The sequence below is a fragment of the Mustela erminea genome, chromosome 6 (genome assembly GCF_009829155.1).
Source record: "Mustela erminea isolate mMusErm1 chromosome 6, mMusErm1.Pri, whole genome shotgun sequence".
In the NCBI taxonomy this organism is placed as follows: domain Eukaryota; kingdom Metazoa; phylum Chordata; class Mammalia; order Carnivora; family Mustelidae; genus Mustela; species Mustela erminea.
In genome coordinates, this window is record NC_045619.1 from 16,748,786 (window position 1) to 16,765,184 (window position 16,399).

The 16,399-nt window shown below is 38.1% G+C and overlaps 1 protein-coding gene across 7 annotated transcripts in view; it reads left to right on the forward strand.

The window, feature by feature from the left end:
* The window catches only part of SLC41A2 (solute carrier family 41 member 2), a 118,887-nt gene that overhangs the window by 19,808 nt on the left and 82,680 nt on the right, over positions 1–16,399 (forward strand). For all 7 annotated transcript variants that reach the window (XM_032346530.1, XM_032346528.1, XM_032346535.1 and 4 more), the window contains exon 2: positions 3,185–3,909. In XM_032346530.1, coding sequence (XP_032202421.1) covers positions 3,355–3,909 — 555 coding nt within the window. In that variant the 5' untranslated portion in view covers positions 3,185–3,354. The remainder of the gene's footprint in view (positions 1–3,184; positions 3,910–16,399) is intronic.

Genomic DNA, 16,399 nt, shown 5'->3' on the forward strand with positions numbered 1-16,399 from the left:
CAGAGGCCTTCCACTCTAAAGTAACCTTGTAACTTACTCACTCTTCATTAAATCAGCTGTTTCCTTTATAGCCCTTATCACAGATTCCACAAATTATCTCATTTGTTTGCTCACCTGGTAGTTTGTCCTCCCCACTACAAGTTAAAATCCATTAGAAGCAGGAATGGTGACTTTTGTTAATTTGGTGTAACTCCAGCATCTCGTAGTCACTCAGGAAATAGTAAGAAAACAGGAAGGACTTGGGTCCTGCTTTAGCCACTTGTCATTGTGTGGTCTGGTGGGTAGGATACTGCCTCCCAGAAAAAGGCATCCCCATGAATGGAGCCTAGGGCTGGATTTCAGCCCCCGTTCATGGTCTCTTTGCACAGAGGCCCTGGTTGAGTATCCATCTTCCATTTCCAAATTACTTATGCTGACGTGAGGATACTAGGAGCGGACGTATGAGCTGGACGTATCTTTGCATCTGGATCCTGCTTGGCCCACTCTGTGTTGACTATGTGCCTAGCCATGCCCTATAAATATTCTAACAGCGATGACTTATCTTGGGAAATTCCTCTTTTTTTTTTTTTTAAAGATTTTATTTATTCATTTGAGAGAGAGAGACAGTGAGAGAGAGAGCATGAGCGAGGAGAAGGTCAGAGGAAGAAGCAGACTCCCCATGGAGCTGGGAGCCCGATGCGGGACTCGATCCCGGGACTCCAGGATCATGACCCGAGCCGAAGGCAGTCGTCCAACCAACTGAGCCACCCAGGCGTTCCAAGGGAAATTCCTCTTTTTAATCCCCCTTCCGTTCCCTTTATTTTTCTATCTAGTGTTAGTTGATCACGTTTCCCCAGTTCTCTGCATTTCCGTTTTGATCAACTGTATAATTCTACTTCAAAAGGAGGAAGAAACTGCCTGTATCCATCACGGGCCCTTCCATAGTATAAACTTGTCTTAAAGTTCAGTCCCTTTGCGGCTTGTTTTATATTGCATTTCATTAAAGATCTCCCTGAGGCCGTGAAATGCTTGCCTTTAAAAAAGACACAAATGGGGAGGGAAGGCTGAGTGGCTCCGTCTGTTAAGCATCCACCTTTGGCTCAGGTCATGGGGTCCCAGAGTCCTGGAATCAAGCCCCACGGCTGGCTCCCTGCTTGGCAGAGAGCCTGCTTCTCCTTCTCTTCCCTGCTTGTGTTCTCTCTCACTACCTCTGTCTCTGTCTCTCTCAAATAGATTTTTAAAAAAAATCTTAAAAAAAAAAAGACACAATTGTTGAAGAACAGAACCCTCTCAGTCTAGTCATCTAAGCGTTCTGGGAATCTCATTAGTTCCAGAAGTACAGCTGAGCCTCTCCACCCATGGGAGGTTCTCAGGCAACTGTTCTGGTCACCTCTCTCTTCCTGGGACTACTTGGTTTCTCCTCGGCTTTACTCTGGACATATCTAATTTTCTTCAAACACCACCGTTTTCTGTATACCGATCACCCCGCAAGTGGCAGGAAAGGGCAGCTGGTCCTTCATCTACTCACTGGATTCTCAGGGCAAGTTCACAAGAAGTCTGCACCATAATTGCTTGGGAAATTTAAAAAGAAAGATGTACAGATATTCCAAGTCCGTACGTCTGGGGTCCTAGAATCTATTTTAAGATATTTCCTAGTAGGAATTCCAAGACTTCTCCACAATCACAAGAGGGAAGGAAGGAAAGTGAGTAAATGATGAAGTGGATGAGACAGGCCTTATTAGCCCCTGCTACATAGCTCTGTTTGCCCTTCCTTGCTATTTTTTGTTTGCCATTCCTTGCTGTTGATCTTCCTATCCAAGGAGTGGGATGGACAGTCTAAGGAACTGGCAATAAACATTGAAGGATATAATAATTTTCATTAAAAGCAGCTATACTGACAGCAATTAACTCTTAGTCTCACTGGGTGGGTGGGCAGTGCAGTTGGGTAGTGGGATCATGTACCCATTATCAAATAAGTGCCAATTTCGTGATCTCGGATGCTCTTGGACGTACAAGACAGGCCTAGGTGTTCCTGACCTGAGATCTTTAGACCCACTGCAGTAGACATCTTTGAAAGCCTCTGTGTCTATGGCAGCAGCTGTCCAAATATTCAGGCTCTCTACCTGGGTGCATGGTGTATGACCTCCAGCCTCAGTGTCCATCGCTATTGAACTAGTTACAGTGTGTGTCTGTCTCTCTTAGTTTCAAGTCTTTAGAGAGAATGTGGTCACTGGCCAGCCACTCAGGGGCATACTCTAGGATTGAAGGTCAGAGCAGACTTTGAGAAGAGCGTTAAGTAGTAAGTGCATTATAAGCTTTCTTTTGGTTGGCTTGCAAAGTAGAGCATTTAGTGAATATCTGTAATCTCTTTTCATTTTGGTTATTTGGTAGATAACAGAGATTGTATTCCTCAATCAATTATAATGAATTGTGCAAATATGACTCCAACCTACTTTCATATGTGAAATAAATGCCCTGACGAGTATTCAGAATATTTACCAAGTATTTTTATAGCACATCCTATCATTGTCTCATATTTTAATAAAAATAACATTTTGATAAAATACATATTACATTAAGTTGTAAATAAAGTAACTGTTTAATATTTAAAATATAATGCCATATACTTTATCTCTTATTATGTACTGATATATGTGAAGAGTTGTAACAGTTTGATTCTGAGACCTCTCTACAGTAATAGAAGCCATCATTTAAAATACCTGAGAGTCAGCATGCTTCTGACTGGGTGGGGGGCAGAGGGCAAGAAACTTCAAGCCAGCTCTGTGCTGAGCGCAGAGTCCCTACAAGGGCTTGATCTTTCCACCCATGAAATCATGACCTGAGCCTAAACCGCAAAGTCAGTCATTTGACCACTGAGCTACCGAGGTGCCCCAGAAGCCATCACTTTATTTAATAAATTTGTCTACTGTAAAACTTCAGCGACTTGATGGTTTTACATAGAAATCAATTAGGTAAAGTGTGCAACAATGAAAGACACTTTAAATAAAGATTGAGCACGATTTCTCTGTATTATGTTTCTGTTTACAGAATAGCTGTGTGGCTCCAAACAGTTATGTGTTTGAGCCCACAAAGTATAGTGTCATCACCTTTGGGTTGGTTTAAGAACATGTGTTTTATATGACAATCTTAAGTATCAAGATTGCTAATCTGATTTTTTAAAATTATTTTATTTTCTTCTTTTCAGATCCAGTCCCTCTGTGGAACTTCTAAACACCTTTTATTAGTAGAAACATTATTTCCTACAAAATGAAGTCAACATCTTAATTTAAACCAGCATTTGTGTGGTTCTGATTTACCTACAATGGTTCATAAAGCTTGAGATCTCAGGAGTACAGGGTCTTTTGCGATGACAATATGACTAATAGCAAAGGAAGATCTATTACTAATAACACAAGTAGTGGTCCAAGTAGTGGAGGAGGTTTAGTAGACTGGACTTTACGCTTAAATACAATTCAATCTGATAAGTTTTTAAACTTGTTGTTGAGTATGGTTCCAGTAATTTATCAGAAAAACCAGGAAGATAGGCATAAGAAAGCAAATGGCGTTTGGCAAGATGGATTATCAACAGCAGCACAGACTTTTAGCAATCGATCTGAGCAGCACATGGAGTTCCACAGTTTCTCAGAGCAGCCTTTTCATGGCAATAATGGGCACACACCTGCAAGCTGTAGCCCCAAGTATGAGGACTATGCCGACTACAATTACTGTGATGGAAGGGGCACTGCAGAAGCTGCTGCCATGTTGCAGAATGAAGATGCATCTAGTGATGGGGATGAAGACGCCATTGTGGAGGCAAACCAGAAATCCCCCAAGGAATCCAGCGGTGTCATGGCGCTGCAAATACTGGTACCATTTCTGCTAGCTGGCTTTGGAACAGTGTCAGCTGGCATGGTTTTGGATATAGTCCAGGTGGGTTTGTCTCTTTGTTTATCTTCAGTGCTTTTGTTGTGGGCAGCGCTTTGCATAGGTTACTAATCTCAGACATTTCCTTTAGGTGGAATTTATCCCTTAGTGAAATGAAGGGATGCTGACTGGAACAGAGAATCTGCTGTTTCTGGGTGTTTTTTTGTTTGTTTTCCTTTAGAGGTTCTTAGAGAATAGTCTCATTCTGACTGTCAGACTCTTCATAAAGGATTACAATGATAAAGTAATCCCCAAATGGGTACAGTGCAAAACCCAATAAATGTTACATTTAAATACTTCTTTATTTTTTAAACAAAAACACATTAAAATAAATTCAAACAGTGCAGAGTATTAAATAAAAGATAAAAAAAAATCTTTCCTCGTTCTCCTCTTCACATCAAACTCTCTCCCCCTCCAGAGGTTATCATCATTAAGCGTTTGTTGTGTTTAAAAAAAAAAAAAAAAAGTTTGTTGTGTTTACTTGCAGACATTTTTCTCTGCCTACATACATACCTATGTACAGGGTTTCTTTTTCAGAAAAAAATGAAATGCTGTATATATTTTTCTGTACCTTATTTTCATTGCTTAATAATATGCCTAGACATCTTTCCAAACCAATAGCAAGGATGTTCTGTGTTATAAAGTGAGAACTTCATATTCCATTGTGTGGACATACTAAAATTTACTTATTCATTCTCCCATGCTAAGGCTGTAATGAATACCCTTGTAAATGTATCGTTATGCACGTACACTAATATTTTCATAGGATAGATTTTTAAAATGGGATTACTGGGGGTTAGGGTAGGTGTAGGTGTTTAAAATTTTATAGATATGGGGAGACCTGTGTGGCTCAGTCATTAAGCGTCTGCCCTCAGCTCAGGTCATGATTCCAGGGTCCTGGGATCAAGCCCCACATCAGACTCCCTGCTCAGCAGTAAGCCTGCTTCTCCCTCTCCCACTCCCCCTGCTTGTGTTCCCTCTCTCACTGTCTCTCTGTCAAATAAATAAAATCTTAAAAAATAAAAAAAAATAAAATTTTATAGATAGCATCAGTTTAATTTTCAAAAAGATTGCAAAAGTATTTATACTCCTACCATCAATGTAGAAGTACTTTTATTTTTTCATGTCCTTATGAGTGTTGAATATTCTTGATCATTTTCATCGTTGGTAATTGATAGGGAAATGTTTCCATATTTTAATTAACATTCTTCAGTTATTATTAATAGTTTAGCATGTTTTCATATGTCTGGTGGCCATTCTTAGTTCTTCTGTGACTATTTCTTATATGAAATGCTTTTCTGTATCTACTGTCCATTTTAAAAATGTATATGCTACTTACTGATTTGTAGGAATTCTTACTGTGGTATGGTTAATAGAATTACCCATTATATAATTATCTTTCTAAAGTAGTAAGTTGTTTAAGTGTGGCATTCTGTTACTACAAGTTTTCATTCATCAGTCAGAGAAAGATTGGCTTTGGGAAAGTGTTAGATAACATTTATTGCCCTTGTCTTTCATTGCTTGCTCCCTGAAAGAGATCTCATCATTTGTGACACCAAAAAACTTCTTGATATAACATCTTTATCTAAATGGAAAACATACATAAATAGAAACAATTTTTCTACCATTAGTTAGAGAAAGGATATTTAAAAAATCGTCTTAAGATGTATATTGAATTTTTACAGCAATCAGACAAGAAAAAAGAAAGAAAGAGCATCCAAATTGGTAAGGAAGAAGTAAGACATTCACTACTTGCAGGAGACATGATACTATATATAGAAAACCCTTAAGACTCCACCAAATGAAATATTAATAAATGAAATCAGTAAAGTCTACTACTCGTTGATAAATGAAATCAGTAAAGTCACAGGATACAGAATTAATAACAATTAATCTGTTGTATTTCTGTACGCTAATAATAGCAGAAAGCAGAATTAAGAAAACAATCCCATTTACAATTGTACCAAAAATAATGAAGTACCTATTATTAAACAACCAAGGAAGCGAAAGACCTGTACTCTGAAAACTATAGAACGCTGGTGAAAGAAATAGAAGATGACACAAACAAATGGAAAGATACCCCGTGCTTAGGGATTAGAAGAACCAGTATTGTTAAAGTGTCCGTAATACCCCAAAGCAATCTACAGATAGAATGCAATCCTTATCAAAATTCCAGCAGCATTTTTCAGAGAACTAGAACAAATAGTACTAAAGTTTATATGGAAACACAAAGACGCTGAATAGTCAAAGCAACCTTGAAAAAGAAGAACAAAGCTTGTAGGTGTCACAATCCCAGATTTTAAGATACACTACAAAGCTGTAGTTATCAAAACAGGGGACACCTGGCTGGTTCAGTGAGTAGAGCATGTGACTCTTGATCTTAGGGTCATGAGTTCAAGCCCCCCATTGGGAGTAGGGTTTACTTAAGAAAAAAAGAAGAAGAAGAAGAATGGTACTGGCATAAAAATAGACGTACAGATCAATGGAACAGAATAGAGAGGCCAGAAACAAACCCATGCTTACACAGTCAATTAATCTGTGACAAAGGAGGGAAGAATATACAGTGGGGAAAAGATGGTCTCTTCAGTGAGAGGTGTTGTGAAAACTGGACAGCTACATGCAGAAGAGTGAAACTGGGCCACTTTCTCACACTGTACTGAAAAATAAACTCAACATGGATTAAAAACCTAAAGGTGAGACCTGAAATCATAGAACTCCTAGGAGAGAGCACAAGCAGTAACTTCTCTGACATTGGCCAGAGAAACATTTTTCTAGATGTGTCTCCTCAGACAAGGGAAACAAAAGCAAAATTAAACTATTGGGACTACACCAAATAAAGAGCTTTTGCACAGTGAGGGAAACCATCAACAAAACAAAAAGGCGACTGAATGGGAGAAGATAATTTGCAAATGATGTCCAGTATGAGGTTAATATCCAAACTATATGAAGAACACAACTCAACACCAAAAGCATTAAATTAAATTAAATTAAAAATGGGCACTGGACCTGAATATTTTTCTGAAGAAGACATACAGATGGCCAACAGACACATGAAAACATGTTCAACATCAGTAATCACCAAGGAAATGCAAATCAAAACCACAGTGAGATATCACCTTAGGCCTGGCAGAATGGCTGGAATCAAATACAAGTACTTGTGAGAAATAACAAGTACTGGTGAGGATGTGGGATAAAAGGAACGCTCGTGCCCTACCAGTGGAAATGCAAATTGGTGCAGCCATTTTGGAAAACAGTAATGGTGAGTCCTTGAAAAATTAAAAAATACAAATACTGTAAGATCCAGTAATTCCATTATGGTATTTACCTAAAGAAAAATAAAAACACTAATTCGAAAAGCTATATGCCCCCCTATGGTTATTGTACTACTATTTACAATAGCCGAGATGTGGAAACAACCCAAGTGTCCATCGAGGGGTGAATGGTTAAAGAAAGAATGGTGTATATATATAGTGGAATCTTACTCAACCATGAAAAAGAATGAGATTTTGCCATTTGCAACAATACTGATGAACCTAGAAGGTATAATGCTAAGTGAAATAAGTCAGAGCAAGACAAATACTATATGATTTCACTTGTATATTGAATTTAAGAAACAAAATGTACAAAAAAAGGAGACAACAGACTCTTAAATATAGAGAACAAACTGATGGTTCCCAGACAGAAGGTGGGTGGGGAGATTGGGTTAAATAGGTAAAGGGGGTTAAGAGTGCACTTATCTTGATGAACACTGAGTAATGTATAGAATTGTGGAATCATATAGTACCCCTGTAACTCATATAATTATATGTTAATTATCCATCAGTTAAAAAAAAATGTTGGGGAAAATAGAAACTTTGCAGATGTAATTAATGTAAAGATATTGAGATGAGGAGATTTTGTTTATTTTCCAGGTGGTCTTAATAAGAGGGAGACAGGAGGTCAGAATAAGGGGGATGGAAAGTATATTGGATTTTTGAATGGACTATAAACCAACAGAGGACCAGATCTACCTGTTCACTTGAAATATAATTGTTTCAAGTTATTACAGTAGTATCACAACTGTTAAAATGAATGAACTATTTCTGGTTGACATTTTTTTTCTTAATATACCAGTTATTCTGAAGAAACACTCAACATATAATCTAGAATGATAATAACATCTTTAAGATGTTACACCTTCCTCTGGTGTAATGGTTACTTACTTCTTGATACTATTTGAGGTAACACATGTACAATTGATTTATAATATTAAACCCTAGTGTTAAAAATGACAAAAACATGTTTTGAAAATTTTCATTTAAATATGCTTTAAAAACTTGTAATTATGAAAATTAGCACATAGAGAATATAAAAACCAAAAATGTACAGCTCAGTGAATTTTCATGATACAAACAACCAAATAACTATCAGGTCAAGCAACAGAATCTTAGCAGTTTTCATTAGTCGTCTTTATGCTCCCTTGTGATTGCTACCCGCTACCCTTTATTCCCCATCACCAGTGGTAATCAATAATCTGATTTTATGGTCTGTACTTCTTTGTCTTTATAAATGTGAATCATTAAACCATTGTTTGGTTTTACTTAATTTTTCTAAAACTTTATATAATGAAGCGTAGAATATATATTCTTCTGTGTCTTTTTTTAAAAAGCGATTATTTATTTATTTATTTGACAGAGATCACAAGTAGGCAAAGAGCTAGACAGAGAGAGAGGGGGAAGCAGGCTCCCTGCCGAGCAGAGAGTCCGATGCAGGGCTTGATCTCAGGACCCTGAGATCATGACCTGAGCAGAAGGAAGAGGCTTTAATCCACTGACCCACCCAGGTGCCCCTGTGTCTGGTTTTTTTTGTTGTTGTTGTTCAGCATTATGTAAATTTTATGAAACTGTAGTGCATTTATTTATTTATTTTTTAAAAATTTTATTTATTTGACAGAGAGAGATCACAAGTAGGCAGAGAGGCAGGCAGAGAGAGAGAGGAGGAAGCAGGCTTCCTGCTAAGCAGAGAGCCCGACACGGGACTCAATCCCAGGACCCTGAGATCATGACCTGAGCCGAAGGCAGTGGCCTAACCCACTGAGCCACCCAGGCGCCCCATTTATTTTTATTTCTATATATTAATCCAATTATGAATAGATCACAATGTATTCTGGACATAGAACTCATTGGTGTTTCCAGATTTTGGGTGCACGTGTACATGTATCTTTGTTGTATATACATGTATCTTTGTTGTATATACATGGAGAAATGGAATTTCTGGGTCTTAGGATGTACAGGTATTTAAAGTTAGTATATGTCAAATAGTTGTACCAATTTACAGGTTAACCAGCTGTGTTTGAGAGGTCTTACTGCTCTGTATTCTTATTTATACAAGGTATCAGCAGTCTTTGTAAGTTGAGAAATTCTGGCATATGTGTGTTGGTTTTAATGGGGATTTCCCTCATGACTAATGATGTTTACTGACCATTTATTTGGACGTTAACTGGTAAAGGTTTTTTTGCTCATTTTCTTATTTGTTAGATTTTTTCTTACTGATGGCTAAGAGTTGTTTGTGTATTCTGGATACAAATCCTTTAGTTATATGTATTAAAAATATCTTTCCTCTGTGGCTTACCTTTTCCCTCTCTCAGTGGGTCTTAATGAGCAGGAATTCTTAATTTTGATATAGTGCCTTTTTTCCTACTTTTCCATTGTTTGTACTTTTTGCTTCCCACTTAAGAAACCTTTCCATACTTTTCTGGTAATTAAGATGTTCTCTTAAATTACCTTCTTAAAGTTTTATTGTTTTGCCTTGTACATTTAGATAATCCTCTCCCTGGAATACTTTTTTATAGAGAGTTTGATGTAGGATTGTGTATTGTTTTGTTTTGTTTCTTTCCACATGGATTTCCAGGTGTGTCTGCACTATTATATAACCAAACTCTTTGTTATAAATCAAGTACCCATTTATGTGCAGATGTGTTTCTGGGCTTTCTATTCTCCTCCTTTGGTGTATTTGTGTTCCTTGGCATGAATACCCACTATCTGAGTATCAAGTAGAGAATGTTCTCTCCATGTTCTTCCTCAAAGCGCTTTGGCTATTCTTTTCCCTTTGTACTTTCATGTATATTTTAGTATAAAAGCTTGTCAGTTTCCGCAAAAGAAAGTTGTTGTAATTGTGATTCAGATTGCATTGAATCTACAGATAATTAGGAGGAGAATTTACTCCTTAACAATGCTGACTCTTCAGACACATGTACATGCAATAGCCCCTCCATTTATTAGGTTATCTTTGATTTCCTTCTCTGATGTTTTCTAGTCTCTGAGCACAGGTTTTTTACATTTTTTTTGTTAGACTTATTCTTAGTTACTTGATACTTTTTATGCTATTGTAAATGGTACAGTTCTTTTAAAATTTCACTTTCTCTGTGTGTGTGTGTGTGTGTGTGTGTGTGTATGTTGACCCTGTATCTAGCAAGTTTGCTAAATTCACTAACATAATTGATATGTAAATTCTTTTAGAATTACTTCATCGTAACCATATTATCTGTGAATAATGACAGTATTTACTTCTTTCTAAAACTCATATTATTAATTTATTTATTCATTTTTGTGGCATTCTGTACTGGCTAGGACCTCCAAAGCACTATAAAATAGGACTAATGAGGGCACCTAGGTGGCTCAGTGAATTAAGCCTCTGCCTTCGGCTCGGGTCATAATCTCAGGGTCCTGGAATCAAGCCCCGCATCTGGCTCTCTGCTCAGCGGGGAGCCTGCTTCCCCTTTCTCTTTCTGCCTGCCTCTCTGGCTACTAGTGGTCTCTTTCTGTCAAATAAATAAAATCTTTTTTAAAAAGATTTAAAATAGGACTGATGAAAGCAGACTTACCTTGTCCTAGATCTCTAAGAGAAAGCTTTCAACAGTTCCTCATGAAGTCTGGGGTTTGCTATTGACATTTTTAATATTCTTTTTGATATTAAGGATGTTTCTTTTTTTTTAATTTACTAAGCTTTGTGTTAAAAATCATGAATGGAATTTTATCAAATACTTTCTATTTATTGTTAACATCTATGATTTTCTTTCCTTTGTTGCTATGTTGAATTATATTAATTAAATCAATCTTATATTTCTGGGATAAGTATAACCTGTTCATGATTTGTTTTCTTTTTATACAATTCTGATTAATTTTGCTAATATTTTGGTGATATTTTTTGCATCTATATCCATATGTAAGATTAGCCATAATTCTCCTCCTCCTCATGTCATTAGCAGTTTTCATTAAGGTAGTACTAGTCTCATGAGTGAATTTGAAAATGTTTTCTTTTTTTTTTTTCTCCTATTCTTTGTTAAGGTTTATTTCACTTTGTCATTATTTCTTCCCTAAGTATTTGGTATAATTCCCTGATGAAGGTATCTGGCCCCACCATTTTCTGTGGAGGAATGCATTTTTTATTTTTGTTTTTGTGGGGGAATGTTTTTATTTACAGTTTGAGTTTCTATAGAAGTCACAGAGCTAATCAAATTTTTCTATTTCTTTTTGTGTTTATTTTGGTAAGTCTTAAAAAAAAAATTTTCACCATTACATCCCTATCAGGTTGAGTAGATTTTTAGTAAATGTTTGTTGAAACATGACACCATTTATTGAAAGTTTGCTGTAGGCACTGCCCTAAGCTCTTTACATACATGATCTATTTTAATCCTTACAAGAAAACTGTAGGAAAGGTGCCATTGTCTTTGCTTTACAAAATTAAAAAAAAAAAAAACAAAAACAAAAATAACAACTTTGTCATCAGGTGACAGAGCTGAGGATTGGATCTTGGTCCAAACTCAATATCTGTTCTCTTAACCACTACACATTATATAAATTTAATGCATGTGAAAGCTTTTGTAATCCTTTAAGGGCTACATACCTCTTTTTTTTTTTTAAGATTTTATTTATTTATTTGTCAGCGAGGGAGCACAAGCAGGCAGAGCAGCAGGCAGAGGGAGAGGGAGAGGGAGAAGCAGGCTCCCCACTGAGCAGGGAACCCCATGCAGGGCTCCATCCCAGTACCCTGGGATCATGACCTGAGCTGAAGGCAAACCCCTAATGACTAAGCCACCCACACCTCCAAGGGCTACGGTCCTCTAACATGATAGAGGTCAGGGCCAGTTTTAAACAACTAAAAAACTGAAGTTTGTCTTTGGTACTCTCTTAGTCTGCTTGGACTGCTGTAATGAAATACTATAGACTGGGTGGCTTAAACATTAAACACTTATTTCTCATAGTTCTAGAGGCTGGAAAGTCCAAGACCCCAGCCTGCCCTGTTCCTGGTGAGAGTTCCTTTTCTGGTTTTCGGAGAGCTGCCTTTTCTCTGCATCCTCATGCTGGAGAGAGCAGGGGCTGTTGCCTCTTACTCTTCTTATAAAGGCACCAGCCCTGTCAGATTCAGGTCCTCCCCTTATGACTTCCTGTAACTTTCATCACCATCTCATAAGCCTGATCTCCAAATACAGTCACATTGGGGGTTAGGGCTTCAACATAGGAATTATGAAGGTGACACCATTCAGTCCTTAGCAGGTGCTGTTATATGTGCTGCTCCGACTGGATTATCAAATGCAGGATAAGGAGTTAAATGGCTGTTAGTGTCTTAAGGCAGTACTTCAATATGTGGCTGATGGCAAATTAGGGTAGATTGCTTGGCCACTGTCTGCTTTCTGTGTAGTAGGACATCTGCTCCCTGTTTTATGTAAGACCCGCTCTAGCCTCACTTCTCTGCTTTTTACTTTTATTCTTATTCACTTACTGCAGCTTGGAGTGGTCCGTCGATGTTTGCTGAGAAAATCTGCTGAGATGACCTGTATTGAGTGGGAGTCATAATCCAAAGATTGAGTTTTTAACCTCACTTTAAAATGAGGCATTTGAGTGAGGCTCAGAGAGCTCCCTCAGCGAGCAAATACAGGCTAGGAATTCAGATTTGGAGCTTTTACCCCAAAGTTGATGCCTTTTCATGGTAATGGGAAATACAAATACTTAACTAAAATGTGTGACTGAACACATAGAAGAGTGCTATAGGAATTCTACTGAAGTACCAAAAAGACCTATAGGGATATGAAATGTTCTTTTTACATGTTCAGACTTACCCCAAGGGGTAAGCTTTTGTCCCAGTCAAAACTACCTTTGTGTGCTTGTGCCTTACAACATCGCTTTATTCACCCTGGGCCCTGAATTAAAGAACTTAGTAAAAGAGCTTGTGAAGCACAATAAATAGTACCCGGGAGATCAATGTTCAGTAAATGATGTGATATTAACAGGCATCATTCATCGAATGTTCTTTGTCAGTACCTAGCGCACAAGTTCTCACCTTATGTATATGAGGACTCAGGTGGGCGATGTACCAGGGTTAGACACTAAGTTATTTGCCCAAGGTCACACAACTGATAACTGGCTGAATTAAACCCAAGTTGTCTTTTAACTACTTACTTACTATCTCCTTGTTTATGGGGGACATATCTTATTTTTGGATCCCCTTCTATGTGCCAGAACTTCTCTGTTGTAAGAATTGAAACCCAACTAACCAGATAATTTAAATAATAATAACAATAATAATAAAGAATGCGTTGTCTTTTGTAAGTAGGAAGAATAGTTGTACCGCCTTACCTCAGATATAACTAGATCAAGGACTTAATTTTATGATGATCTTCTCTCTGTCTCTCCTCTCTTTTTTTTTTTTTAAAGATTTTTTAAAATTTATTTGACAGACAGAGATCACAAGTAGGCAGAAAGGCAGGCAGAGAGAGAGGAGGAAGCAGGCTCCCTGCCGAGAAGAGAGCCCGACCTAGGGCTTGATCCCAGGACCCTGGGATCACCACGTTAGCCGAAGGTAGTGGCTTAACCCACTGAGCCACCCAGTGGCTCCTTATAAGTTCCATTTTGTTTGTTGCCCACATTCTCTCCTATGGGACATAGCTCCTGACAGTTGTGGGGTCATATCCTTTCAGTTTGTTTTACAAAGGGAAAGGATGAGCGAGCTATCCTCTGTCTTCAGTTTGGAAGATCCTAAGGAAGAACTCTTCAGTTGGATTGTCTTTGATCCCATGCTTACCCCTGGGGGAACAGTCAATGTGATTAGGGAGATGGGATAACATATGAGCCCTGTTTGAGTTACACTTCTGTCTCGGACAGATGGCCACTCAGAACAGCAATTTTACTAGAAGCACGAAGATTAGGAATTTAACTGCTTCTTAAGTGAATTTTACTGCTTCAAGGAAAATGGAGAAGTATGCACAGGAGGCAAGAACAGCACCTTGAGTGTAGTGACCCTGCCCATACAGAACCTGGCTCCTCCGTGGTCTTTTTATTTGTTTATCTGAGCCCGTGGTTCTCAAAGTGGGCTCCCTCACCCAGTATCATCAGCATCATCTGGGAACTTAGATACATGAATTCTCAGACTATCCCGCCTCTACTGAATCAGAAACCTGGGGCGGGTCCAGCAAACTCTTTTTATGAGCTTTATTATTTCTGGTGATTTTGATGTGGGTTCCAGCTTGAGAACCATGAATCTAAAGTCATGTAAATTCCCTTACTACTGGTAAATGGAGTTGGGTGGGATAGTTCATCCACATAGTCTTCGGTCCCACTTAAGGAGGGCCCCATCCGAAAAACTAGCCTAATGCCTTACATAGAGCAGACACTCAGTATGAATGAATGAAATGAAATAAACTCTACTTTGTTACAAATATTGCTGAATATTGATAATCAGATTGAGTTTTTAATTGTAGGATTCAATTGGAAATATCCTAGTCCAAGTTCTTTGTCTTCCCTTGCCTCACTAAAAATAAGCAAATCGTTAAATGATTTGTCCAAGAATGTGCAGCTTGTCAATGGCAGAGGCTTGTCTTGAGGATAAGTCCTGTACAATATGCTATGTGTGTATCTTGGATTGTCCGTTGATTTAATCTATTATAAGATTCTGTAAAATGAGATTACTATTAGTTACCTATCCATCTAGAAGAAATGTATGTAAACTGAGCTAATACCTTTGGAACTTCCAGTAATTTCTAGGTAAGTTTATCCTGATCATTAGAATATTATTGAAACCTGATGTCTGCCAAACCCTGAGATCCTGTTATGTTTTATGAAGATAGAATTGTTGCAATGCTGAAAATATTCCTTTGAAATAGAGGATAGTATAGCTCTCAAATAGTCCTTTATTACTATCCTGCTATGTGTGTTTTGGAATTCAGATGGAATGATGCAGTACCTAAGCCGTATTTCTAACCGTGGAACTCTGAGTCAGGGCTAGTTTTCTGATAAGGAAAGTAGAGCGTTCAGGGAGAAAACAGATACTTTGTTGAAGTTTTGTGGACAAGAAGGCCAGTGTTTTAAAAGTGCAAAGAGAAGGTAGGGGGACAGTATCAATGTTAGACTAATTTTTATCAGTTTCTCAATATACAAAGCTAGGAAGTCACCAGCATGTTTGTGTCCCCTTATAAAGCATAGTGATCATTTTAGAGTTTGTATTAAAGAGAAAATAACTCACATGTTAAAAAACATGTGATCCCAGGAAAGCAGTAGCATGCACTCTGATGTAATGATTCTGGTTTTTATTTAAAAAATAATTCATGCGCTTTGACTTCTGGAAAGCTGGAATAAATGTACATTTACCTGTCCTGCCCATTAAGTACAACAACAGAACAAAACAAAACCCTGGAAACTTTATATAGAACAAACATTAAGACTCTGTGAAAGGTGGAGAGAAGAAAGCAGTCTGGTGAGGCCTTTATCGCTTCATGTATCCCAGATCTGGAGCTAAAGAAGCCAGCAACCTGGGAATACCAACAGGTGCAAACAGCAAGAAGAAAAGCCTGCTCTCTCCAGCTAAAGGACCAGGAAAGGGGCAATCTAGCGAGACAGAAACCTTGTGGCGAAGAATTGTTCTACTCTAGCCAACCATGACAGAAAAGATTGTGGTCTCGCCCACATACCCAGAGCAGCAAAGGCTTAGTTTGGGGCTGAAATGAACAACATGGATGTATGTGGAGTACATTACGCTAAGTAAAATAGGCCAGATGGAGAAAGACAAATATTGCATAGTATCACTTACATGCGGAATCTAAAAAAAAAAAAAAAAATCAGGGGCGCCTGGGTGGCTCAGTGGGTTAAGCCGCTGCCTTCGGCTCAGGTCATGATCTCAGGATCCTGGGATCGAGTCCCGCATCGGGCTCTCTGCTCGGCAGGGAGCCTGCTTCCCTCTCTCTCTCTGCCTGCCTCTCCATCTACTTGTGATTTCTCTCTGTCAAATAAATAAATAAAATCTTTAAAAAAAAAAAATCAAACTCATAGAAATAGTAAAATGGTACTGGTGGGGGATGGGGGAAATGGGGAGAGGTTGGTTAAAAGGTATAAACTTTCAGCTATAAGATGAATAAGTTCTGAGGATTTTTTATTTTTTTATTTTTTTATTAACATATAATGTATTATTAGCCCCAGGGGTACAGGTCTGTGAATCGCCAGGTGTACACATGTCACAGCACTCACCA